This window comes from Trachypithecus francoisi, unplaced genomic scaffold (assembly GCF_009764315.1).
Source record: "Trachypithecus francoisi isolate TF-2019V2 unplaced genomic scaffold, Tfra_2.0 Lachesis_group17, whole genome shotgun sequence".
Lineage (NCBI taxonomy): Eukaryota > Metazoa > Chordata > Mammalia > Primates > Cercopithecidae > Trachypithecus > Trachypithecus francoisi.
The window spans coordinates 65,041,969-65,069,622 of record NW_022681462.1 but is presented as its reverse complement, the minus strand read 5'-3'; the positions used below and the strand labels follow the sequence as shown (position 1 = coordinate 65,069,622).

The 27,654-nt window shown below is 49.4% G+C and overlaps 2 protein-coding genes across 5 annotated transcripts; one reads left to right on the top strand and one right to left on the bottom strand.

The window, feature by feature from the left end:
• Positions 1-25,656, bottom strand: HAAO (3-hydroxyanthranilate 3,4-dioxygenase). 4 transcript variants are annotated; one of them, XM_033175878.1, is made up of 11 exons: positions 25,431-25,559; positions 22,315-22,473; positions 21,833-21,911; positions 17,102-17,185; positions 16,626-16,732; positions 3,696-3,785; positions 3,346-3,389; positions 2,909-3,054; positions 762-830; positions 498-580; positions 1-418 (listed from the first exon to the last, which is right to left on the bottom strand). In XM_033175878.1, exons 2-11 carry the CDS (start codon positions 22,413-22,415, stop codon positions 340-342), a joined length of 882 nt encoding a protein of 293 aa, XP_033031769.1. In that variant the 5' UTR covers positions 22,416-22,473; positions 25,431-25,559; the 3' UTR covers positions 1-339. The 4 variants fall into 4 exon arrangements, with proteins under 4 accessions (XP_033031769.1, XP_033031770.1, XP_033031771.1 ...); XM_033175879.1 differs by lacking the exon at positions 22,315-22,473 and having other exon boundaries at positions 25,431-25,656; XM_033175880.1 differs by lacking the exon at positions 17,102-17,185.
• On the top strand, positions 25,509-26,602 carry LOC117062854. Its single transcript, XM_033176741.1, has 3 exons — positions 25,509-25,521; positions 25,592-26,007; positions 26,148-26,602. The coding sequence occupies exons 1-3, from the start codon at positions 25,509-25,511 to the stop codon at positions 26,445-26,447; spliced, it is 729 nt and encodes a 242-aa protein (XP_033032632.1). The 3' UTR covers positions 26,448-26,602.
• Positions 26,603-27,654: the final 1,052 nt, after the last annotated feature.

The following is a 27,654-nucleotide window of genomic DNA, read 5'->3' as shown; positions in this document are numbered from 1 at the left end:
TGCGTTCGCCAGGAAGCCTTTATTGAAGGCCTTCTTGGCGGGGAAGTGCTGCACTGAGTCTGCAGGGACAGAGGAATGGTCAGGAGCTGAGCCAGGAGTAGATCACCTGGCAAGACTGGCAAGGCAGTAGGCTTAGGCTGCCGGAGAAGATGGGGAGTTGCTGCCCACTCAGGGGCGTGGCATCTGGGCTGAGAAGGGCAGGAGGGTGGGTGACAACAATGTCCAGGTCTGTGGCGGTACACAGAGAAGCAGTAGGGCTGGGAGAGTTGTTCGGCAGGGATGGCACTTGAGGGTGCTTGCAAGGCACACCTGTGGCTGCTTCAGGCCACAGCAACAGGGTCACTGCAGGGGCTTCTTGCAGGCAGGGTCCTGGGTCACAGACAGGGCCACAGAGCCTTGTGTTCGCTCCCAGGCATACCTGTGGACACACAGATGAGCAGGGGTCACACCGAGCTGGACCCTGAGGATCCCAGGGAAAGCCCTCCCCGCGTACTCACGAGGTCCCAGCTAGCACCAGGAGGCTGTCATCTGGGGCCAGGCTCAGGTGCTGTCCCCCCATTGTCACCACCGAGGAGCCCTCCTGGAGAAGAGGAGCAGGAGAATCAAATGGAGACTGTTGGGCCTCAACACCTGGGTGAATGTCTGAGTCTGCCTGGGCCCCAAGGCCCCAAGAGTGGCCCCGTGTGGGAGCCCCAGTCCCAGGAGTGGGCTGATGCCCTCTGGCAGGGGGTTCTGCAACCCTGTCCCTGGGCCCCACTTGCCAGCTGCCACAGCCACACATCCACATTCTGTCTCAGGCCTTCGCTGCTGCCTTGCCCATAGGCGGTCACCTGGTGGGAGGTGAAACAGAAACTTCTGGTGCTTCTTGCCCCACATGGGAGATGGTCTTGAACCTGCCCCCAGACACCAGGCTTGCTTGGAGCAGGGTTGAGGCCCATAAAACAGCTCCATCACCATGTGCTGAGAAGAGACCAGGACTTGGAGAGGAGGGCTGCCTGGGCTGCAGGCCTCCCTGTGCCCGCCACTGCCAAAGGCAGGCATGTATTTGGGATCACACATGCCTGCCTTTCACATGCAGTGCACCCATGGTCCCTCTGATGTGTGCTCATGCGAAGGCATGCCCACCAGGGCACACCAGAGACACATTGACATCAGCTTCCCAGAGGGTGCAACCTCCGTTTCTCCGAGAGAGGTTTTGAGTTTGGCCTCAGGAGGCGGAAGGGACCAGGAGGGTGAGGCTGAGGCCTCTCTGACATGCACCAGCCTGGAAGCACACAGCTACTGTGCAGGGCCATGCTCCTGCTGCCCGGAGAGGGTGCGTATTCATTAATGTAAACTGAAGCAGGTAAGAGCAGGGTATGGCAGAGGTGGGGTGCAGGGCTGAGTGGCACTGCTGTGACATGTGTGCATGTTCTTGCAGCCCTGTGTAAGCTCAGGACGTCCCTGGTACCCAAGAGCAGCAGGCCGGGCCACTACGGGAAGCCTGTGGCCATGAGCATCCCTGCACAGACTAACTCATTCAAAGCCCACGGGACATGCCAGTGGCAAGCCGTAAAGCACAGGTGAACACAGGTCTCCCCGCACCACTTTTGCCCTCCCAGCCTCATCCCCACACATGGTACAGAAACACCACTCTGGCCTGCCACTCCCTGCTTCAATACTTGGATGGAGCGCTGTTGCCTAAGCCAGCAGACCTACCAGGACCTGAACCCTGCCTGCTGCTCCACAGTCCACTAGTCACAATTGTACCCCTGCTCCCCAGCCCCACCTCTGGCTAACTTCAGCTACTCCCAGTGCCAGGCTGTTTCAAGCCTGAAACAGCTCATGCTCATGCTTCTCCCTCACCTAGAATGTTCTCTCCACCTCCCTTTCTTTCTTTTACAAACTCCTACACTAGCTTTAAAATGCAATGTGCACGTCACCTCCTCCAGGAAGCCTTCCTTGACTTCCCTTTCAGCCTGGGTTCTTCCTTTATCCTTCTATAGCTTCCTATAGCTTTTCTATCAGATACTTTATCACATGATTGTGGCAATTGTTGATTAACTTGTCCATCTCTTTAACAAACTATACATTTTTTTTTTGAGACGGAGTCTCGCTCTGTCGCCCGGACTGGAGTGCAGTGGCCGGATCTCAGCTCACTGCAAGCTCCGCCTCCCGGGTTCACGCCATTCTTCTGCCTCAGCCTCCCGAGTAGCTGGGACTACAGGCGCCCGCCACCTCGCCCGGCTAGTTTTTTTTTTTTTTATTTTTTTTTATTTTTTATTTTTTTAGTAGAGACGGGGTTTCACTGTGTTAGCCAGGATGGTCTCGATCTCCTGACCTCATGATCCGCCCGTCTCGGCCTCCCAAAGTGCTGGGATTACAGGCATGAGCCACTGCGCCCGGCCACAAACTATACATTCTTTAAGGTAGCAACTCTATCCTACTCTCCCACTAAAGCCTGAAACATAACAGGCATTTAATAAATGTGGGATGAAAGAAAGTCAGCCTTGTTTGAATCCCTCTCTCCACCCAGCCCTCACTCCCAAACAACTCTCTCCCTTTTAGCTTCCAAGGCTGTGACTGGCTGAAGTCTCAGGAATTCCTGGCGAGGGGAAAACTGCAGACCCTCAGGAAGCTGCCAGTGAGTAGGGGAGCCTCCAACTCTGAAAGTGAATTCAGTTCTTAAAATTGCTTGGGACCATATAGCCTCCACAGACTTCGCTCGCAGCAAAGCCCTCGCCCTCTGTGTCAGGGAGGGAGCACAAAGGCCTATGCTCATGTCTACAACCTCTGAAATGTGGCGTGTGTGTGTGTGTGTGTGTGTGTGTGTGTGTGTGTGTGAAACAGAGAGGCAGTGAGAGAGAGACTGGTTCCCATTTTCCAGGGCTGCTGGGAGGATGCCCTGGATGTCCCAGGACTGCATTACCTGGGTCTCATAGGTATCCCCAAACAGGCTGAGTGCTGTGCCTGCCTGCAGCTCCCTGCGGTGGCTGTCCAGCCAGGCCTCCAGGGACATGGGCTCCATGATGGATCGTGTGCTCAGAGGGAATGGTGGCTCCTTGAGAATCTGGTCTGCACCCACAGCATGACTATAGTCAGTGTCCTCAGGACCCAGGACCCAGCCCACCCAGCCCCAGTGGGCTGAGTTCCCAGGGGCCCCAGGTCTCAATTGCCAGAACAGGCTCTGGATCCGGCTCAGTGATCAAGCAGCCATGTAGGGGGTACCATTGGCTGCCATCTTCTCAGTACCTTGAGAACTGGGCAGAATATTCACAAAGAGACTCCCCGGTCCCCTGGACCAAAACCCATCCTATTTTGGAAGAGGAGGGAGGGAAGGAGAAGGGCAGTTCCTAGCGGCCTCACCAGGGATGGGCTTTCCCGTTCTGTACTGCTCAGAGCTGAAGAACCTGCAGGGACGAACAGGGAGGAGCAGCAGTGGCGAGCACTCCCATTGGAGTGACCAGCGACACACACATACACCATACTCACGGTCAGGTGCAGGAGCCCACACACACTCATAGAGCCCCCACACAGCTGTGTGTTTGCCATCCTTTCCCTCCCAGCCCCGTGCTGCTGCTCCTCCCTCCCTCCAGCGGCACTGGGCTCTCTGGGCCAGGCTCCCCACCCTGGGAGGGGAGACTTTCTCCCAGGCCATCAGGTGCTGATGCAGAGCCCCAGGAAAGCAAGAGGCAGGGGCTGGGCTGGGGGCTCACTCTTGGATGATGGGGGCCAACTGCGTGCCGAGGTCCTTGCAGTAGAACCACTTCTCAAACAGAACGTCCATGGTGTCGCCCACATAGTACCTGCCAGAGCAGAGGACAGGCACCCTGCTGTCCCCATCTGGGTGGCTTCAGGGCAGCCCCACTCAGGCCTGGCTCTGCTGCTGTCTGCTCCACCCGTGTTAGCACACCCTAGTGGTCACTGGTCACTTAACACCTTGCTCTTCAGAAGCACACGTGTGCCCCCTGCGAGGGGTACTACCCTAGAATTCACAAATTCTCTCCAGTTCCCAAAACTAGACCCAAACTAGTTCCCGAAACTAGACAAAGCAGATAGAAGTCTGAGGCTCAGAGAAGCTGAGCAATCTGGCAAGGATTACACAGCCTGTAAGTGGTGGAAGCAGGCCAGTCTCAAGACAATCTCAGAAACTTAGACAGCTTCTAATCGCAGTGCTTTCGTTTTTCCCAAAGAGGAAGCTAAGGCTGAGCCTGAAACCAGGGCCAGTGGCTGGACGTTCTGCTGGCCTGCAGTACTGTAGGCCAGAGTGCACGGACACTTAAGAAACCAACATGGCTGAGCGCAGTGGCTCATGCCTGTAATCCCAGCACTTTGGGAGGCTGAGATGGGTAGATCACTTGAGGTCAGGAGTTCAAGACTAGCCTGGCCAACATGGTGAAACCCTGTCTCTACTTTAAAATAAATAAATAAATACAAAAAATAGCCAGGCATGGTGGCAGGGGCCTGTAATCCCAGCTACTTGGGAGCCTGAGGCAGGAGAATTACTTGAACCAGGAAGCGGAGGTTGCAGTGAACCGAAATTGCACTGCTGCATTCCAGCCTGGGTGACAGAACAAGACTGTCTCAAAAGTAAATAAATAAGTAAAAAAAAAAAAAAAAAAAAAAAAAAGCCAACACGCAGACGATGTCCCCCAGTTAAGGGGTTCTTCTCCTGTCAGGGTCCTGATTGCCTTTGAGAGTTGGAGCAAAGCTTTGAACTCTTTTCTGGGGTAAGGCCCACGTACATGTACATATAGCCTTCAGTAGACCCCTAAAGCCCACCCCAGCCCCCAGCCTGGCTCAGTGAGCTCCTCCCCTGGCCTGAGGAGCGCCTGGCAGGCTGGGATGGGACCCAGGTCCCTGTGTGTGCTGCACATGGTGGGTGCCAGGAACGCCTGTTGACTGAATGTCCAAACCCAGCTCCTGGGCCTAATGTCCAAACCCAGCTCCTGGGCCCAGGCCAGCTCTGTCTGCTCTTAAAAGGGATGTGGTCCTGCTGATGGGAGATGCTTTACAGACACACAGTGCATCCACCCACCTGGCAGCCTAAATCCTACCCTGGGATGGAGCTGGCCCGGAAAGCTTCATAACTGGATGGTAGTGCCCTTCGGGAACTGCCTTTGGAGTGGCATTTTAATGTTGAGTCCCTGGCTTTTATTAAAGGTCAAAAGCAGCCAAATGAAATGTGTTATTGAATTTGCTATAAAATGATATTGAGGACACCATCCTCTCCATCAGACTCCCTATATTAAAGTCCCTTGGGACACATTTTTTCTAGAAGATAAGATCATGTGTCTGTCTCTACAACAGACTGTTACACAGTGAATGATTATGTAGCCATTGTGTTTTTTGTAAAGATTTAATAGTGTAAGAAATACTCGACTGAATGTGGTGGCTCACAACTGTAATCCCAGCACTTTGGGAGGCCGAGGTGGGTGGATCACCTGAGGTTGGCAGTTTGAGACCAGCCTGGCCAACATGGTGAAACCTCGTCTCTACTAAAACTACAAAAATTAGCCACACATGGTGGTGCATGTTTGTAATCCCAGCTACTCAGGAGGCTGAGGCAGGAGAATTGCTTGAACCCGGGAGGCGGAGGTTGCAATGAGCTGAGATTGTGCCACTGCACTCCAGTCTGGCGACAGAGTGAGTCTCCATTTCCAAAAAAAAGAAAAAAGAAATACTCATGAGTTTCTTTTAGGTAAAAAAAGATACAGCTATGCATAGAAATAAGACAAGACGGAAGTTTAGGTTTCATTGGTTTCATTGGTGACATGACAATTTTTTTGTTTTCCTTTTTTATTATTTTGTTTTCTTGAGATATAATTCACATACCATCAAATTTATCCTTTTAGTAACAAGTAATTTTAATTTTGTTCACTTCACATTCCTGTACTTTTCCAGATTTTGAGAATGAATGTGTATGACTTTGATAATCAGAAAAACAACAAGTATTTTTAAAATGCCTATTATACAAGACATGTGGGCCATAGTATCCTGATCCTGGTAACCTGACGGGAAACTTGAAATTTTTTTTAGTTAAAAAATACAACAAACAATGATAACGCCACTGCATTCCAGCGTGGGTGACAGAGTGAGTCCCCTTATCAAAAAAAAAAAAGAAAGAGAAACAAAACCAACCAAACAAAACACTGTTGAGCTTTTGGAAAATCTCTATTTCCCTGAGCAATAGGTTACTTCCTCCTTTCAGGGGAAAAGAATTGGATGACTGGTCAGAACCAAATGAGAACCCGGGCTATGAATCAGCATGTCGACAGCAGGGCCTGTGCTCTTCCCGTCTTTGGTGCTGACTCCCACTCCTCTTTATACTGGCCTGGCCCTAACTTCCGTGTTTCTCTATAATGCCAGATCTAGCAAGTAACGCGTTAGCAACTTTAACTTCTTTGTAATGATAACAGCACCTCCCCCATAGGATCGTTGGGAAGACTCAATGAATAAATGCATGCAAAATCCTTAGCCAGGCATCTGGCACATAGCAAGTGCCATCCAGATGTCAGTGCGTGTTGTGGAATGAGCTGGGGTAGAGAAACAAGCTGAGGGAGGCACTGGCCGTGACTCTAAACTCTGGGGGGAAGCAGCAGTTCTGGCTGCACTGGGGGAGGTGGGTGTGACTGGAACCCCTCTGGCCTGCTTTCCACATCCCACCCCTCCCAGAAGACCTTGTGAAAGGAAAATATCTTGAGCCCCTGAAATCACTAAACTAAAGGGAAATGTCAAGCTGAGAACTGCTTAGGGCAAACCTGCCCCCCATATTTTTATTTATTTATTTTTTTTGAGACAGAGTCTTGCTCTGTCGCTCAGGCTGGAGTGCAGTGGCATGATCTTGGCTCACTGCAAGCTCCGCCTCCCGGGTTCACGTCATTCTCCTGCCCCAGCCTCCCGAGTAGCTGGGACTACAGGCGCCCACCACCACACCCGGCTAATTTTTTATATTTGTGGTAGAGATGGGGTTTCACAGTGTTAGCCAGGATGGTCTCGATCTCCTGACCTTGTGATCCACCCGCCTTGGCCTCCCAAAGTGCTGGGATTACAGGAGTGAGCCACGACGCCCGGTTACCTGTCCCCCATTCTATTCAAAGTGCCCCTCTGCTCACTGAGATAAATGCGTATCTGATTGCCTCGTCTGGAGAGACTAATCGGAAACTCAAAAGAATGCAACCCTTTGTTTCTTTTCTACCTATGACCTGGAAGGCCTTCCCTGCTTTGAGTCATCCTGCTTTTTGCTTTGAGTTGTCCGGCCTTTCCGGACCGAACCAATGTCCATCTTACATATGTTAATTTGATGTCTCATGTCCCCCTGAAATGTATAAAACCAAGCTGTGCTCTGACTCTCTTGGGCACATGTCAACAGGACCTCCTGAGGCCGTGTCACGAGCATGCGTCCTCAACCCTGGCAAAATAAACTTGCTAAATTAACTGAGACCTGTCTCAAATTTTTGGAGTTGACATTTTGATAACCTGAGGGATTCTGAGTGGAGGTGCCCCTGACCTTTGACAAATCTCCTAAGGGTGCTTGGTACTGGCGTGAGCTAACTTTGTGGCTCAAACCAATAGGACAATTTGCTGAGGTCTGGGAGCACCCCCTCTAGAGAATCCCTGATCTCCCCAAATTTGGTTGAGATTTAAAGTTTATTTCGCTGTACAACTCCCTCTTTTTTTTTTTTTTTTGAGTTTTACTTGTTTCTAACAAGGAAGGCAAGTTTTCCTGTTTCCATGACAACGGAAGGCAGGTAACTCCTTTATGAAGTTTGAGCTCGCTTCCAATAGGAAAAAGGAGGTTTTTTTCCTGCTTGTAGGATGGTAGAGAGCTGTCTTGAGCCTGAGACCCATCCCTAGGTAAGTAGCTGAATTGAGGGTTTGTCTTGGCCAAAGTTAACGATCAGCTGCTCTTAATTTCTGCTGACCATTAGAGTGCTCAGTGATCATGGAAGCTGTGCGATCGTTTGTTTTGCTTAGCTGTTTGTTGTTGTTGTTTGTTTCTGTTTTGTTGTTTCAGTCTTTTTCCCATTGGGTTTGATCAGCTCTACCTGACTTGATCAAATCCTAAAGAAGTTCCAAATTATGGGAAACAAGGCCTCTGGAGTGGCTAAATTCCCCGCCCCTCCACCCCCAACACACACACACAAAGGGCCGGGCACAGTGGCTCACACCTGTAATCCCAGCACTTTGGGAGGCAGAGGCGGGCAGATCATGAAGTCAGGAATTCCAGACCAGCCTGGCCAACATGGTGAAACCCTGTCTTTACTAATAATACAAAAATTAGCCAGGCACGGTGGCGCGCACCTGTAATCCCAGCTATTCAGGAGGCTGAGGTAGGAGAACTGCTTGAACCTGGGAGGTGGAGGTTGCAGTGAGCCGAGATTGCACCACTGCACTTCAGCCTGGGTGATAGAGCAAGACTGTGTCATGGAAAAAAAAAAAAAAGCTGGTCTGGTTGGGAGGAGAAAAAAGGCCAGCAAAAGGAGAAAAAAAAGAGGAAAGATTTTTTATTTTGACTGCTAAGGGGCTTGATTTACATAACAAGGCCACCTTTTGCTAACCAGGCAAAACTGAAAGAGCAATGGCTGTACTTCTGAAACAGCAGCATTTGTTTTCCTGCTGAAATACAGTAATGAGATTTAAAAAGATTTTTTTAAAAGAGCTCAATGGTTAAAAGTCAGCTTACTTAAAAGCTAACATCCAAGGGGTGTGTATGTGTGTGTGTGTATGTGTGTATTTAACCTTCATGTTTTTGTTTTTGTTTTTCTCCTAGGACCTTGTCTTTTTTTTTGAGCAAAAGATTTTTTCTTCTCAGTTGACTGAATTCTGTTTTCTTCATTTACTTCTGCTGTCTCTCCTTTCTCTTGCACCCTCTGCTGCATGAGGGACCTAAAATAGTTTATAGTGGCCTGCGGTTTCTTTGGGAGGCTGAGACGGGCGGATGACGAGGTCAGGAGATCGAGACCATCCTGGCGAACACGGTGAAACCCCCGTCTCTACTAAAAAATACAAAAAAGTAGCCGGGCGAGGTGGTGGGCGCTTGTAGTCCCAGCCACTCGGGAGGCTGAGGCAGGAGAATGGCGTGAACCCGGGAGGCGGAGCTTGCAGTGAGCTGAGATCCGGCCACTGCACTCCAGCCTGGGTGACAGAGTGAGACTCCGTCTCAAAAAAAAAAAAAAAAAAAGAAAATGAAGAAGGCACTAGACTCCTTTTGGGGGAGAAACCTATTTTCCTTATGGAACCCCAAGAATGTAAAAAGATATATTGGTCTCAACTCTTAAACTGCTTACTTTTATATTGTGTTATCTGGATTTTTTTTTTTTTTAACTAAAATAGTTATTGTAACTGAGGTTACTCTTACTCTTGAGTTTTTTTTTTTTTTTTTTTTTTTTGAGACGGAGTCTTGCTCTGGAGACCCAGGATTCAGTGTAGGCTTTGCCCAGAGCTCAGAGATCCAGTTAAAAGATAGGTAGTCCCTATCTAAGTAAAATTGGTCTCCTTATACAATCCTATGATAGATTTCTATAATTTTATGTTTGACTTGGCATCCATCTTTTTTTTTTTTTTTTTTTTTTTTTTGAGACAGAGTTTTGCTCTTGTTGCCCAGGCTGGAATGCAATGGCATGATCTCAGCTCACTGCAACCTCTGCCTCCCGGGTTCAAGCGATTCTCCTGCTCAGCTTCCCTAGTAGCTGGGATTACAGGTATGTGCTACCACACCTAGCTAATTTTGTATTTTTAGTAGAGATGGGGTTTCTCCATGTTGGTCAGGCTGGTCTCAAACTCCCGACCTCAGATGATCCGCCTGCCTCTGCCTCCCAAAGTGCTGGGGTTATAGGCATGAACCACCATGCCCAGCCAGCATCCATCTTTAATCTCCCTCTAACACCATCAGACTTATTCTCTCTGTACTTTATGATGTAAATTTTGCTATTTGATTTTTCACCTGAGTTGTTTCCTTTTTTTTTTTTTTTATTGAGACGGATTCTCACTCTGTCACCCAGGCTGGCGTGCAGTGGTGTGATCTTGGCTCACTGCAGCCTCAGCCTCTTGGGTTCAAGCAATTCTCTGCCTCAGCCTCCTGAATAACTGGGATTGCAGGCGTCCTCCACCAGGCCTGGATAATTTTTTTGTATTTTTAGTAGAGATGGGGTTTCACCATCTTGGCCAGGTTGGTATTGAACTCCGGACCTTGTGATCCACCTGCCTCAGCCTCCCAAAGTGCTGGGATTACAGGCATGAGCCACCGCGTCCGGTGAGTTGTTTCCTTTAATATGCAATTTTAAGGCTATTTAGCTGACAACTGCCTGTGGTTGTAAAACAGGTTATCAAGAATCTGAAAGTCTGGCTGGGCATGGTGGCTCACACCTTAATCCCAGCACTTTGGGAGGCTGAGGTGGGTCGATCACCTAAGGTCAGGAGTTTGATACCAGCCTGGCCAACATGGTGAAATCCTGTCTCTACTAAAAATACAAAAAAATTAGCTGGGCGTGGTTGTGGGCACCTGTAATCCCAGCTACTTGGGAGGCTGAAGCAGGAGAATCACTTGAACCTGAGAGGCAGAGATCGTGGTGAGCCAAGATTGTGCCACTGCACTCCAGCTTGGGTGACAGCGCAAGTCTCTATCACAAAAAAAAAAAAAAAAAAGAAAAAAGAAAAAGATAAAAGAATCTGAAAGTCTAAGATAGAAAAAAAAGTTGTTATGAATCTATAAGATGTACTTCTATTAGCATGCCTAAGACATCTATGTATGTGTTGTATACACAATGTTTCACTGCTGAAAATATAAAAAGGGGCTCTAATTAACTAAACTAAATTCCTCTCAAAGTTAGTTCGGCCTATACCCAGAAATGAACAAGGAGAGCTTGGAAGTTAGAAGCAAGATGGAATCACTTAGGTCAAATCATTTTCACTGTCTCAGTTCTAATTTTGCAATGGTGGTTCCATAACTTTAAATAATGACAATCACAATTTTTACAAATAATCAAAGTAAATGATTAAAATAAAATAATTATGTAAATGCAATAGGATAAATACTTATAGACAACCTTGTCATAATTTAGAATCTAAAGTTAAATTAAATAGTAGATATTTCATTATTTGGGTACTTTCCAATAAAAATATATTTGTAGGAAAACATTCTTTCTAAAAAAATGTGCGTCCTTTTAAAAAAAGTGAACCATTTTGTCTAATTTAAGGCTTATTTAAAGGTCATGTATAAAACAAGATAAAAGGGGCCGGGCGCGGTGGCTCAAGCCTGTAATCCCAGCACTTTGGGAGGCCGAGACGGGCGGATCACGAGGTCAGGAGTTCGAGACCATCCTGGCTAACACGGTGAAACCCCGTCTCTACTAAAAAAAAAAAAAAATACAAAAAGCTAGCCAGGCGAGGTGGCTGGCACCTGTAGTCCCAGCTTCTCGGGAGGCTGAGGCAGGAGAATGGCATAAAGCCAGGAGGCGGAGCTTGCAGTGAGCTGAGATCCGGCCACTGCACTCCAGCCCAGGCGACAGAGCGAGACTCCGTCTCAAAAAACAAGATAAAAGGAACCAGGAAATAAAAGAGATGTAAAGAAAGTTATAAAAACAAAGAAGTTTTTTTGTGGTAAGAAAGCTTAAAGAGAAATAATTTCATATGAGAAAGACTCTTGTACGGTAAATTTAGTTGTAGAGTAAAATGACTGGTTGTTGAAGAAGGAGGGATGTTCAGGACAAACCAGAAAGTCCAAGCATAGCATGAATGGTCTGTGTAAGTCACTATAAGAGGATTTATTTTAAAAGAAAACCCAAAAACTTTTATATGATCAAGTTGTCACATTATTATTAAGTTTGGGTTGCTTAGGAAAAAAAAATGAGATTAAATTTTTTCAAAAGTTAAGGTTATTACATCTGTGTATCGCTCTGTATGTGCTTTTAACGTCCTTGTGACATTAAGTTACAGGGCTTTGACTCCTGGGTCTAAAAAGGACACCAGGTCCTGCTAAATTTTTTTTTTTTTGACCAGAGTCTCGCACTGTTGCCCAGGCTAGAGTACAGTGGCGTGATCTTGGCTTACTGCAACCCTCCACCTCCCAGGTTCAAGCAATTCTTCTGCCTCAGCCTCCCGAGTAGCTGGGATTACAGGTGCCTGTCACCATGCCCAGCTAATTTTTTGTAGTTTTAGTAGAGAAGGCGTTTCGCCATGTTGGCCAGGCTGGTCTCAAACTCCTGACCTCATGATTCGCCCACCTCGGCCTCCCAAAGTGCTGGGATTACAAGCGTGAGTCACTGTGCCCGACCAAGTCCTGCTAAATTTTAGACACTGACATCAATTAAAGCCCCATCTTCAGGCCCAGTAGAAGATGCCAATCAAAATAAATTGCATTCCTGAAACACAGGGACAGAAATTAAAGCCATTCAACTCCTTAAGGCCCAGGGACTATCATGGAAGAGGTGGGCGGGAGATTGTAAGGACCAATTTTGAGAGATAAAATAAGTTCAGTTTCTCGCCGGGTGTGGTAGTGGCTCATGCCTGTAATTCCAGCACTTTGGGAGGCCAGGGTGGGTGGATCATGTGAGGTCAGGAGTTTGAGACCAGCTTGACCAACATGGTGACAGCTCGTCTCTACTAAAAATACAAAACTAGCCAGGCATGGTGGCACATGTCTGTAATCCCAGCTACTTGGGAGACTGAGGCAGGAGAATCACTTTAACCCAGGAGGTGGAGGTTGCATTTAGCCGAGATCACACCATTGCACTCTAGCCTGGGCAACAATAGCAAATTCCATCTCAAATAAATAAATAAATAAATAAATAAGTTCAGTTTATCTATAAATTAGTCATTAATGTCAAAGGTACACTGATGCAAGACCAGCATATGGGCCCCTGTGTCAGATTTAAAAAGTTTTCTTGAAGCATTAACTGACTCCTAAGTAAAGGTTATGAAAGGTTTATGGAAATTATATCTTATCATCAAGATATAATTTTTAAAACTATAGTTAATTGGGTTCATGCTTTTTTTTTTTTTTTTGAGACAGAGTCTCACTGTCGCCCAGGCTGGAGTGCAGTGGCGTGACCTTGGCTCACTGCAAACTCCGCCTCCTGGGTTCAAGTAGTTCTCCTGCCTCAGCCTCCTGAATAGCTGGGATTACAGGTGCACACCACCACGCCCAGCTAATTTTTGTATTTTTGGTAGAGACAGGATTTCACCATGTTGGTCAGGCTGGTCTCAAACTCCTGACCTTGTGATCCCCCTGCCTCAGCCTCCCAAAGTGCTGGGATTACAAGTATGAGCCACCATGCCTGGCTTCATGCTATTTTTATTAGAGCTTATTGTTTGGAACATTAAGTCTCTTCTCAAAGAATGAAGGTTTTCACTTCTTTGAAATCCTTGAGTTATTACTTTGGTTAAATGAATGATCCTATATTGTGATATCAAGAGTTTTAAACCTTTGATATTTGACAAACTTTCCAAAATCAAATGATAAATTATATCTTTTTCTGACCTAATTAATCTGTTAAGATATTGGGTTCCCTAATGTCCAAAAATGACATAGTTATTTGGTATAAAAATTATACAGGAAGCATTGTCAAATATGAAATGGTGTTTGGTTTTCTTTGGGCTGTATTTGTATAAATATATTATTGGTATGCATTCCAAAATTATGGGAAACTCCTATAATCCTGATAAAACTTAGTGCACATAATCAGTAATAATCATAATTGTATTAAATTATTGTGTGCCACAGAAGTAACAAATTTCCTTGCCAACTGTGTCTTTGACTATGGCTGCCTTAAAACTTTTTGTCATTCACAGACAGTTGTCCTGTTTTGGTTCTCCTTAGGAGGTGGCTTTAAAATCAGCTCTAGAACTCAGGTACTCATTTTTTTGTTTTTGTTTTTGTTTTTGTTTTTTGATGGAGTCTCACTCTGTTGCCAGGCTGGAGTGCAGTGGTGCAATCTCGGCTCACTGCAATCTCCGCCTCCCGGGTTCAAGCAATTCTCCTGCCTCAGCCTTCCGAGTAGCTGGGAGTACAGGTGCGCACCACCACACCCAGCTAATTTTTGTACTTTTAGTACAGACGGGTTTTCAACATGTTGGCAAGAATGGTCTTGATCTCTTGACCTTGTGATCCACCTGCCTCAGCCTCCCAAAGTGCTGGGATTACAGGCGTGAGCCCCTGTGTCCAGAGAACATAGATGTTCTTAAATGCAGGTTTCTGATAACTTTGGAGATAGTGACATTAGAATAGAGAAGAAAAACTTTCAGGACTCTCATGGAGGGCTGAAATGTTCATGAATATCAAGCATAACAGGAGTAAACTATGTAAACTGAACGCATAGAAGACTAAAGTAATCTTTTTTACTTTTGCTTTAAATGTTGCTGATCCTTTGTTTTGTTTTTTCAGTGTCAAGGAAACTTTTTTTTTTTTTTTTTGAGCTATTGACAGCTTTTAACAATTTAGTATACTCCCGTGAACAAAATTTGGAGTATATTTTTTTTCTCTCTACCTGATTTCTGTAGAATTTGGAAGCTATTTGTGAGTATTCTTAACTTATGGCAATCCAGTTATGTGCTTAAGTGCAGTAAGAATCTGTTTTCATTTTGCAACAGGACGTAATTGGAGAAACTGGTTATTAAGGCTTTGACTGGAATGGTGTGCTTTCCTTTAAGGAATGAAGCTTGGTTTATGGAGCCAGTAAAGACCCCTTAGGGAAACTGGCCTCATACCTTCCCTATATAGGGTTCCTGACCTCTGATAAGTAAAGGCCCTGTCTCTGGTGACAGGCCCAAAAGCCCCAAGTTTACCTTAGAACCTCAAGAAGATCACCCAACTCATAGGTATTTAATAGCACATATCCATGGCTAGGCTTGGCTTTAAAAAAAAGCTCTTATCTGAGATTCCTTCTATGGAAAAAAGTTCCATCAAAGTCAATTTAAAAGCCTATATAAAAAATAATTATTCTTGGCCAGGTGTGGTGGCTCAAGCCTGTAATCCTAGCACTTTGGGAGGCTGAGGCAGATGGGTCACCTGAGGTCAGGAGTTCAAGACCAGCTTGGCCAACATGGTGAAACCCCATCTCTACTAAAAATACAAAAAATTAGCCAGGTGTGGTGGTGGGTGCCTGTAATCCCAGGATTACTCAGGAGGCTAAGGCAGGAGAATCACTTGAACCCAGGGGGTGGGGGTTGCAGTGAGCTGAGATCGTGCCATTGCACTCCAACCTGGGCAACAAGAGTGAAACTCTGTCTCAAAAAAAAAAATTATTCTTGCTGCACTGTATACAAATAATTAGGCCAAGTATAATAAAGCAAAGCAGTCCTACCATGATTTGTCTTTAAAATGGGAAACTGGAGAGAGAAAAACTATGTTTTGAAAACTATAGTACACCTGTTGTTAGATTCTAGTCTTGCCTAATGTTTCTCAATTTTTATTATTTTTCTATGATTTGGACTGAATTCTAATTTTTCTTGACTACAAGTTTTCAAAATAATATTTTCAATTTTTTTACTCTTTTTTTTGTTTGTTTTTCCTAACTTGGAGTCACTGAAAGCTGAGCTGTGCTTTCTTAAAGCTCTGAAAACTGAAGCCAGACAACTTAAACTTCAGAAGAAAATATCAGCAACCTATTTACATACCTAAACCACTCTCATACCTGCCTACTGATGTGTGAACTTCAGAGTAATGTGGCCTATATCGATTTTCCAGGATTGCTCTTTCGTTGGTTGTTGTTTTTCTCCCTTCCTCCCCATATTTTCTCTTTGTAAGACATGAGACTTCACAACTTTCTAAAACTGAACTTCCCTAATAACTTGGGATCTACCCGTCTAGGAATAAACCATCCTAGCCATGAGAGATCACGGGACCAGAGACTCAATTTCTTCTAAAATGCTTTCTCCAAAAGATTTTTAAAAAGAAAAGGGGGAAATGTGAAAGGAAAATATCTTGGGCCCCCAAAATCACTAGGTAAAGGGAAATGTCAAGGTAGGAACTGCTTAGGGCAAACCTGCCCCCCATTCTACACAAAGTCACCCCTCTGCTCACAAATGCATATCTGATTGCCTTCTTTGAAGAGGCTAATCAGAAACTCAAAATAATGTAACCATTTGTCTCTTATCTACCTGTGACCTGGAAGCCCCCTTCCCACTTTGAGTCTTCTCACCTTTGCTTCCAGTTGTCTCACCTTTCCAGATGGAACCAATGTTTATCTTACATATGTTGATTGGTGTCTCATGTCTCCCTAAAATGTATAAAACCGAGCTGTGCTCTGACCACTTTGGGCACATGTTGTCAGGACTGCCTGAGGCTGTGTCACGGGCACATGTCCTCAACCTTGGCAAAATAAACTTTTAAATTAACTGAGACCTGTCTCGAATTTTCAGGGTTCACAACCTCATGCAGAAAGCACAGATTCTGATTCCAGCCAAAGGTCATCAGGCTGAGTGGGCTTCCAGGGGGTCACAGAGAACAGAATCCACCCCTCCCTACTCCTCCACCATCAGCCAACAAAGATAGGATCTCCACTGCCTCTGCTGTGAAGCCCTCCTGCCCACTCAGTGGCCAGGACATGCTTTCTTGAGTCTATCTAGGATCCTTTCAGCTGCAGTTTGGAGCTGTGCTCCTTTGCTGTTTGCCCTTTCTCTGGCCCAGCCCTCCAGACAGAATTTACCTAAGTCCATCTAGCTCGGTCTCCAGCCGCCTTCGCTCAACCACCAGCCCCACGGTGTTGGCAAACCTCTGTGGTGAGTGGGGCACCCTGGCAGGCAGGAGGAATATCTGCAGTGGTAGAGATAAGGTGCACAGTGAGGCCACTATCCCTCATGAAGAACTTAGCGCCCCCAACATCCTGGGCATGCCCAGCTGACTCCTGGGCAGCACAGCGGTACTGCTTGTCCACCCTGGGCCCTCTTCTCTGCCCAGCCTCTACACCGGGGAACCACAGGGAATGTTGGACTGTGCTGAGAATGGAGCAGCCTGGAAGAGGGAGGATGGGGCGGCCTGGAAGAGGGAGGATGGGGAAGAGGCAGGTTGGCAGGTGGGGTGTGGGAGAGCAGGAAAAGGTAGGGAGGATAAGACCTCAGCCAGGGCCAGGATCCCAGCTGTGGCTGCCTTTCTCTTCCCCACCCTGCTGGGATCTGGCCTCACCTCTCCCTGCCGAATGACCACATCCCGGTGTTTCCCTTGCTCCAGGACTCGGAGAACCATGTCTCCCTCCAGCTGGTAAAATACCTGTGGGACAGGAGAGAGGCTTGGACCCTCCCCACTTTCTCTTCCAGGTCCATGGCCACTGCCCAGGCCCTGAATTCTGACCGGGAAACCTGAGAACTTTCTGAAGGCCTTGGAGTTGATGGGCAGCTCTATCACTTCTGTCCCGAGGCCTGTCTCCCCGGTGCATACCATGGAGTGCTGGGGACACACGGGATCATGTCTTGGACATGCAAGTGATGACCAGAGTACCCAGGATGCAATGGTGGTTACCTGGCTGGCAGGCAGGAGCTGGATGAAATGCTCACTGGGGAAGTGAATGAGCCAGCAGTCAGGTAGGGGACCCACCCATTTACTGTGTACCAGGGGCTGTGCCAGGCACTTTTCCACCAGAAACCTCACAGCAAAGCCTCCAAAGGTATCATTAACCCCATTCAGCAGAAAACAAAGAAAGAAAACCAAGGCTCAGAGGGTAAAGCAGCTGGCCTAAGGTCACATAGCTGGTTACTCTCCAGCCGGAGCCGCAGCTTGGACCCAAGGCTGTATGTGGCTCTGGAGCCTCTGGCCAGGGTGAGGCCTTGGCAGCAGGTGGGGCTGTGGAGGTTGTTGGCAGCCTGGGATGAGTTAGGTGCTGTGGGGGATGGGAGTACGTGCCTCTTGTGCGCTCCCAGGCCGGGGGGCGGGGCTCCTACTGCATTTTTCCGATTTCATCCTAAGTCCCTAATTTACTGAGATCACCCCATGGAACTGGGAGGAAGAGGAGGAGGCAGACCAGTTTTCTCTCCACCCGTCACGCACTGCCTAGGTATTAAAAGCCCCAGCCAAATAGTTGAAGGAATGTTATCAACAGCATCTACTCAGAGAAACCAAGCTGACCTCGAGGGACCTAGAGAGATGTGGCTCTGCAGTCTGCCACTAGGCACAAATAGTCATCACCCTTCTGAAGGGCAACTTGGCCATGGGCATGAAGTACCTTGGCAGTTCACACCCCTGGAGGGACTGTGGGGTTTCTTGGGATGCAGGACCCTCAGTGCTAAAACTGGGAAAGTTCTGGGTGAATCCAGATAGCTGGTCACCGTACAACCTTGACCTCAGTAATTCCACCTCAGGAATGAGACCTCAGTTCATCAGAGACATACCTGCCTAGTGGTGTACATTCAAGGCTGTTTTTAATGCAGTGCATAGTTAAAAGCCCTCAGCTCTGCCAGGGTGCGATGTGCCCTTGATCAATTCAGTTAGCCTTTCTGTACCTTGGTTTCCTCATCTACAAAATGACAGTTATCTACTCAAAATGTAGCTGAGAAGATGCCAGGGATGCTTTACACATATGTGCCCAGCACATAGTAAGTGCTCAATGAGCCTCTAGCTATTAGTATTGATGATGGTAAGAATGACAAAAGTAATGCTAATATAATTGTGGGGAAATGTAAATATTTGATGGTAGATTCAAAATATGGAACATTATGCAGCCATTAAAAACTATGTTTTTGAATAGCTGTTAATAAAAGGGGAAAATGGAACATGCTAAAGTTATGTTAAAGATTCAAAACTATCCCCGGCAGGGTTTTAGTTTGTAGCAACACAAATATAACAGAGGCAGCCTGTCCACAGCGGCCCTCTGCGTGGTGGGATTACGAATGAGGTAAGGATTTTTCTGTCTATATTTCTCATATTTTCTACAAGGAACAATATTTACTTTCCTTATTAAAAACAACCCATAGGCCGGATGTGGTGGCTTATGCCTGTAATCCTAGCACTTTGGGAGATGGGAGGATCACTTGAGGCCAGGAATGGAGACCATTCTGGGCAACATGGTGAGACCCCATGTCTACAAAAACTAGCTAAGTATGGTGATGTCTGCCTGTAGTCCCAGCGACTTGGGAGGCTGAGGTGGGAGGATTGCTTGAGCCCCAGAAGTCGTGGCTGCAGTGAGCTATGATTGCACCACTGTACTCCAGCCTGGGTGACAGAGTGAGACCCCCATCTCTAAAAAACAAAAACAAACATGAACAAACAAAAATTCCATAAACATTATTTCATACAAATAATAAGAAACCTACCAGGTTCTCTTCTAGGGAGCATTTCAGTATGCTCTCCTCCCTCACTCTCCAAGCTGGGAGGAAGCCTGTGTGAGAGTGTGTGAGTGTGTGTGTGTGTGTGTGTGTCTAGGGTCCTTTCACAGTGAGGGAGGGGAGGAGGGGCAAAGGAAAAGTTGGCAGGAAAAGTTGGGAGAGGGGCGTGTGGAGTGACCCTCTGGGCCAGATGTAAACCCTTACAAGGCAGGCTACACGGTATTTTCTCTATTTTCTCGCTCTTGTCCCCGGCTCAGAGGCCTTCCCTGTGATGAGGGGCAGGCCTGGCCTGGAGCGGAGGTACAGATCACTGAACAGCAGAAAATCCCGAACAGCTGTGGGCAGTCCTAAAGGAATTATGCTCGGTTTGGAAGTAAATGATGTCTGGAGGCCTGGGGCAGGCTAGAAGATTAACTGTACTGGCTCAGGCAGCTAATGAATAGAATCTGGCTTTCTGACCTGGAAAGGCCTTTCAGGCAGGCCAGGCGGAAAGGGCGAGAGGTGTAGAGGAACAATGCATATCAAGCACCAACTCCGCACCAGGCTCTGCACATACTCTATGCACATTGAATTCTTCCACCAGACAGGGGCCGTTGTCCCCATATGCTTATGGAAACAGGCTTGGAGAGGTGATGTGATGTGCCCTGTCCAAGATCCCGGGGTTAGTAAGCGGCAGAGAATTCCCCCAGTGCAAGTTCATCTGCCTCTGGCCCCCCTGCACCTGCACGCTCCAAGAAAGGAGTGAGGTAGGTGGAGTATAGGTGGTAGGTGACGCTGGGGAGTGGGGAGCTGGGCCAGGGACCTGGAGGTACCCTGACTGCTATTGCAGAGGCAGAGCTCAGCAAGGAGGAAAATGTGGTTGGGTAAGAGGTGTGATTTGAACCCAGGTCTGAGCGACTCCCCTTTTCTCACTATTAGGGAGGAGCCCGGACCCTGAGTTACACTGCTTCCATAGCACAGCCTGGAGTTTTCCCAGGCTCCAGCTGGGTGAGGATAGGCAGGGACAGAGAGGAGGCTGACCCTTAGCCCTGAGGCTGCGCAACTGCTGCACCACCCTGCCACCAAAACCTCAGCAGGGTGGGACCAAGTCCTGTCACAAGCCCACCTCCAGCCAGATTCCTCCCAGACAACTGGGTGTCCCTTCAGAGTGAGGACACCTGTGCTGGCCAGCCCTCCTCATCGCTCAGCTACCATCTGAGTCAGGGAATGGGCTGCTGGCCGGGCCCCTCAGGGGACACTCAGCCACCTGAGCTTGGAGAAACCATGGGATGGGCATGGGGCAGAGACAGCAGGGGGCGAGAAGGGAAGCAAAGACAGAGGGAAACAGGAGAGGTGGGTGCTGAGAACAGGGCTGACGGAGAAGGCCGCAGTCTCTGGAAGACTCCGCAGTCAGCTGCGCCTCCCATACCATAGCCACGCCAGGTCTACCCACCTCCTCAGTATAGTTTTAGATTTTCCTATTGACTTTTTCCACCAAGGAAATGGTCTCCAGTGAGGTGTGTTTGTGAGAAGGGGGTGGCCAGGAGAGGTGCAGGGCCCCTGGAGCATGAGAGGTGAGGGGTTGGCTAGTTCTGGCCCGGAGCCCATCGTTCCTCCGCACAGCCTTGCGTGTCCCAGTGCACATATGAGGTGCTCAACAAATATTTGTTGAACAAGTGAGTCTCCCATGCTCACTACAGTCCCTGGCTGTGGCCTGGATGCCCTCAGTGGGGACAGAGGCTGTTGATCAAGCTGGACTCTGGATCTTGAACCCCCAGAATCAGGCTTCCTGAGAAGATGGGGAGCCCCTCTACTGATCCTTTTCCACCAGAGGAGATTCTGTGTCTCTCCTTAAGGGGACACACCTTTCTCTTTAAGTTTTGCTTTTGTTTATTTATTTTGGGGTAGGTAGTAGAGAAACACAGTCCAAACTTCAAGGTGCAAAAGGTGATTCAAGGCAAATTCCCCCTCCCACCTGCCCCAGCCACAAGCCACGAATGGGTTTTGCAGCCTCTAGTTAAGGGAGGGCCACCCAGCCCCAACTCCTCCTTCAGCTCCAGGCACCCCCTACCATGCCTACCCCTTAGCCACTAGCTCCTCCTCCCTCAGCCCCTCCCGCTCCCTCCGCCACCCACTCAGCCCAGGCCTCACCCATGCTATTTTTGCACTTTGCCCCTGTCTGCAGGGGAGGATCTCATTTTGGAGACCAACTGAATCTGTCAAGTTTGTGGGGAGGGGACCGGGACATCCCCCCGAACATGGCCAGCCCCTATATCCAAGGGGAGGATGCCCCACAGCTAAAGCCTCTGTCACCCACAGGGTGTGGGCTGTTTCCCGGGGCTCCCCCAGCAGAGGTGCTGGCTGTGGAGGTGTCACTGCCTGCCCACCACCTTGGAGGCAGCAGTCATGCCCTATGATTTCAGCTGTGCCCCCTCCACTCATCAGCCACATGTCCACCCCTCTCCACTTATCAGCCACATGTCCACCCCTCTCCACTTATCAGCCACATGTCCACCCCTCTCCAGTCCATCATCTCTGGGCCTCGAGTGGGAAGCGACCCCCGCCCAGGGCCAGGCTCCTTGCCCACAGGCCTAGATCTAGGGAGACCAGTCAAACCTACCTCTTCACCCTCTTCGATGTGATAGTCCTTCCTGGTATTGGGGCCTCCAACGAACATGACTTTGAGCTGTTCCTGGTGCCTGCAATGCGTGCAAAGTAGGGGAGACGTTCTAAACCATCTCCTACGAGTGAAGAGAGCAGGGGTCCTGTGGGGGCCAGGAGGGAGCCTGAGGGCCCCTGGGAGAAGGAGCAGAACTGTTTTGGCCTCACTGTCCCTGTCCCCCAACTCTCATCCCCAGTTCATGCCTGCGTGCATCGAAGTGTCTATGTGTCTGGGATCGTGTCTGTGTAACTGTCCCTGTTTGTGTGTCCCCCACATCCTCTGACCCAACAAGGGGAATGACGTGGTGGTGAATCTATGGCTTCATCAACCAGGATCCCGGGCTGTGATCAAGATCTCAAACTACAGGAGAGTAGCAAATTGGAGGCCCCTTCCCAGGATGAGGCAGTGTGGGGGCAAAAGGACCTTGACCTGCCACTCACCCGTGCTGTCTGACTATGGGATCCTGCACTCTGCCCTGGCTGGAGGCATGGCTTCGTGGGTGCAGGAGACTGTAACATCTAGCAGGGGCCTCAGGCAGCATCAAGTCAGTGTGGCATGTGTTTACAAGTATAGGCCCTGGGGCATGTTACTAACCTTATCTGTAAAATAGAGGAACAGTTCTTACCTCACAGAGTTTAAACAGAATACATGAATTAATATTTGGAAGCTCTCAGAATGGTGCTTAGCATGTAGTAAGCACTATTTAAGTATTTGATAAAATAAATAAACCCGGTCGGGCGTGGTGGCTCATGCCTGTAATCCCAGCACTTTGAGAGGCAGAGGTGGGTGGATTGCTTGAGGCCACTAGCCTGGCCAACATGGCGAAACCCTGTCTCTACTACAAATACAAAAATTAGCCAGGGCTGGTGGTAGGCACCTTTAATCCCAGCTACCTGGGAGGCTGAGGCACGAGAATCGCTTGAACCTGAGAGGTGGAGGTTGCAGTGAGCTGAGATCGCGCTACTGCACTCCAACCTGGGTAACAGAGGGAGACTCTGTCTTAAATAAATAAATAAACTCAATACAGCCCTCTCATTTTACAGCCAATTTAGCCAGCCAAGAGAAGGTCACATAGCCAGGAAATGACTGAACCTGTGCCAGGTCCCAGGCTCCTTGACTCCCACGCTGGCACTGGGTCTGTGGGGCAGCTGTTTTGGAACAAAAGGGTGCCCAAACTCCTCAGTCTTTCTGCTGTTGGTGTGGTGTTACCTTTTTATGGGAAAAATACCTCAGCACCTCCTGAGAACAGCCCGCCCCACCCGCACAGCAGGGTCCCCTTTCAGGGTGCAGACACTGGGGTGAATCAGCAGCAGAATGTGTCTGGGTGGGGCTTCAGGGTCTTCTCAGGTGGCCCTGCCACAGAGGGCAGGGGTGAGGGCTTTCCTCTGGAAGGGGAGGTGCCGGGTCTGGGACCATTTGCACACACAGGGCACAGCATTCTAGAGGCTGCCTGCATGGATGATCATGGTGTGGATGGCAGGGGAGGAGCTATGGGGGAGGTCTGAGCCCCCAAACTAGACTGGCAGGTCCTTTCTGAGTGTCCTTTCCTGTGGGCTGCTTTCCAGCCCAGCTGGGAGGCATGGAGACAAGACGGAAGAGCCAGTCTCTTTCCTTTTCCTTCCCTTTTGGGAGGCTGGGCCCAATAAGCCAGAAACACACGTGTCGACCTGATGTTTGAAAAGGTGGATGAGGTCGCAGGGCAGGAGGAGGCTGTCATGAACAGTCCATGCTTAAAGAACTTAAAGCTGCATAGAGCTTCAAGGAGGGGAGAGAAGCTGCAAGGAACTTGACTGGGGAAGGGTATGTGTGGGAGAGCTGGGTGCAGAGGCTCTGAGACTAGAAGCACTGGGGTGACCTTGGGAAACGATGTTGAGAAGGCTGGACCAGGAGGGTGGACAAGCCGTGGAGTCTGGTCTTGGTCTAAGGGGTGCCGGGGAACCTGGAAAGTTGTTTTTTAAAATCAACTTCACTGAGGTGTAATTTAGGTACACACAGACAATTCTTAAACAACTCCACTCAAGAACTCTTTCAGCCCATCAGTCAGGATGCATAAACCAGACCTGCCCCTCCTCTGCCCAGAACCCTCAAGCAGCTTCTCACCTTGCTTGGGGCTATTATGGGCTGAATAGCAACCCCTCCTGTCAAATTTATATGTTGAAGTCCTAACACCCAGTACTGCAGAATGTGACCTTATTTGGAAATAGGGTCCTTGAGATGTGGTTAGGTTAGGATGAGGTCATCCTGGAGTAGGGTGAGCCCCGATCCAATATGTCTGGTGTTCTTTTAAAAGACAGAAATTTGGACACAGACACACACACGAGGAGATCGCCTTGTGAAGACGAAGATGGAGGTGGGCATGGTGCAGCAGAAGCAAGAATACCAATGATGCCATCAAACCACCGAATGCTAGCGAGAGGCCTGGGCAGATGGACGTGAGACCTCAGGGAGCGATGGGAGGACTGAGAGGGAGTGACCGCAGATGGGGATGAAGTGGTGTAAGGAGGCAAAGACGATGCTACATCTTTGATTGGGGTGGGCAACAACAGTGGTCGAAGAGATCTTTGGGGAGCTATTGACTGTTGGCCATGTGGTATTGCATGGTAACCAAGAGTGAGCGTGGACTCTGGAGTCGAACTGCTCCATGGGTTGAGTCTGGAGCCTATCCCACAGGCGCTCTGTGACACTAGAAAAGTTACTTACAAAAATCCTCCCTCATGGCGCTACTAGGAGAATGAGATGAGATGACGTAAAAACACTTGGCATAGTCCTGGGCCTGCTGTTTGGTTTGAGGTGCCACCCTACTGACCATGTCCTGTGGACACAGCACAAATGGGGAATGTGAACTTTGATCTAGCCGGCATGTGAGGCCCTGCCATGGAACTGGGGGCGGTGAGGGAGGTGACCATGCCACAGGGGAGGGCCTGAGAGGTCTGCCTGAAAAAGATGGCAGCTGGACGGCCAACCCTGTTGGGTGCTGCAGGCAGAGGCTACTGGCAGAGGTAGCCTAGGGAGGGTCTAGTGGTGTGTGTGTGTGTGTATTCGTGCACACCTGCAAAGAGGGGCCCTGGAAAGAGCAAGAAATCAAGATCTTCCCAAAGGAGCGGATTCTCTGCCTTCCCCTTTGTCTGTGGCTTCTGGCACAGGGTTGGGGTGTATGATTTGGCTGCCCCCAGGCCTACATTCTAGTGCACTTCTGGGGCCTTGAAAACCACCCACCCCACACTTTTGAGTTTTCCCAAAATGTACAGTGTTACTTGGGTTGGAGTATTGTTTCTCAGCCCCGGAAGGAGGGGTGCACCTTGTCATCTCATCTCCCACAGCCTCAGACCCAGCTCAGCCTTCTTCAGAAGTCAAGACCACAGTCACCAGAAAGAGAAACAGACTGCTGTGGTGGAACCGGAACAGCCTGTCTCCATTTTCCCCCAAGAACCAAGAGATTGAAGCCGCCCTTCTGCAGGCTTTTGGGTCCAGGAACTCGGAGCTGCAAGGTGAGGGCGCAGATGGAGGAAGGAGAGGAAGCAAGGGCAGGGGGAGGCCACGGGGGTGTCGGACTCACATGAGCTTGTTGCAGACGGGGGGCTGGAAGGAGCCCCGGTTCTCCTCCACCCAGGCCCTCACTCCCACGCGGTGCTCCATGACTGTCCCGGGCGCCTCCTCGCAGCGCTGTCCTCCCGCCGTCGGAGGCCCCTGGCTCCGCCCAGTCGCATTTTTAACCAGAATCCCAAGCTCACGAGGCGGAGCAAACCCCCGCGACCCCGCGGTGGGAGCTTGGGGCCGGCAGACTTTGGCCCCTGGTGGACTTTGGCCCCTGGTGGTGTGAGCCCGCCGCCCTCCGCGCCACCCCGGACCCTGGCGAGCGCGGCGGCCGCAGCGCAGGGGGAACCGCTGCCAGTGCCCCCTGCTTCTCCGCGGGGCAGGGGTTCGGTCCCCGCCACCGTCCCGGGGGCGCCCCACACACTCCCGCCTGCTGTGGGGCCTGCTCCCGGCGGAGGACACAGAATCCAGATCCTTCCGGGGCGCTTGTCCCCAGACGTTCCTTCCCTCTACGCCCCGGGGGGAACCCCAGGGAAGGTCCCAAGAAATACTACAGTGGGGAGATCGCGGGTTGGAAGTCCCAGCGCCTGAGAACACGGTGCTGGCTCTGGGCTCAAGATTTGGCTTTCCCGTCTGGAAAAGGGGAATGACTGCCGCGCCACTCAGGGTTGCGGCGCGCACCCAGCGGGAAGCCGCACAGTGGTCCCCACAGGCCCCGATTCAGGGTGAGCCCCAGACCTGCTGCGTGGGGCCTGCAGACTCCGCCGCGGGCTCGGCGAGGGGAGCGGTGCAGGCGCTGAGCTGTGGAGTCCGGGCTCAGGGCAGGACGGCGACCCCTCCCCACCCGAGACCCAGCAGAGCGGCCGCTGTCCTCCGCTCAGCGTCGCAGTGGACCCCGAGCCCCGTGCTGAATTCCTTAGGCGTCTTAGGAACATACTCAGCTCGCACGCAGCTATGGGAGGAATTTGGCAGATGTGGACACTGGCCTCAGTGTCCTAGCCCTTGGGAATCTGGAGGTGTTAATGATGTCCCTGTATGAGAGACTCTAACAGTTATCCTGGGTGTGAGGGGCTGGGGCGCTGGGCGTGGACGTGCAGGTGTGAGGAAAGAGAAACCTGCGCCTCGGGTGTGGAGGATGGAGAAGCCTGCCTTTCTGCAGGACTCAGAATTCTTAGGAAGATTGGAGGAAGTAGGAAGTCGTCTCATCTCCCACAGCCTCAGACCCAGCTCAGCCTTCTTCAGAAGTCAAGACCACAGTCACCAGAAAGAGGAACAGACTGCTGTGGTGGAACCGGAACAGCCTGTCTCCATTTTCCCCCAAGAACCAAGAGATTGAAGCCGCTCTTCTGCAGGCTTTTGAGTCCAGGAACTCGGAGCTGCAAGGTGAGGGCGCAGATGGAGGAGGGAGAGGAAGCAAGGGCAGGGGGAGGAGCTGGGAGGTAGAGGAGGAGGAAAATGGCTCAGGCCCCTGACACCAGAATCCAGACTATAGAGTTTAAGAAACGAAACGCCTCCAAATCCTGCCCTCACAGCCCGCCTGGCATGGGCTGGTTTTCTCAGCATCCCAGACATAAAGACTCCTCTGGTGCAACTCAAAATCAAAACCCAGACAGATAGGAAGCCGAATTCCCCCCTGAGACCTTCCCATTTCCTCTCTGCCGCTCTTTTTATTTTTTCTTTCATTTTTCTCTCTCCTTTTTTAAGTTATTTGTCTAGCACAGTTTTAGCTGAGCACTTCCTTCTAGAATATCGTTTTGCACCCAAATAACTCACACCACCTTCTTTATTTTCCTCACCTATAAATAATCAGAGGAGACGTAAACAATGACACATGAAGCACTGAGGATCTGAGATGTGTTTTGCTTTGAGTGTTAGTTAAATGGAGGGATGGGTGAGTGGGTGGATGAAGGCATCAACGAATTCACATAAAAAGGAGAAAAATTGATTTCAGCCCAACAGATGTTCTGTTACCATAGTGCAAAGGAAAGAATGATAGGTACTCTGTATTTTAACTGATGTGATCAAATAATGTGAATAATTAATGCCACAAGTAGAATTTTGGGGGCTGAAATATCCCGAGTAACCCTCTACACAAGCTAAATGACTGCTATGTTGTCCCTATCAAATATGCCCTCTGATTTGTGCTGTGTAGAGCAAATACCATGGCCAGTCTACTGAATTGGCAGGCCTCCTGGCTCAGGCACCATTGGACTCCAATGTTCAGAAAATGGACAGTTGCCATGTTG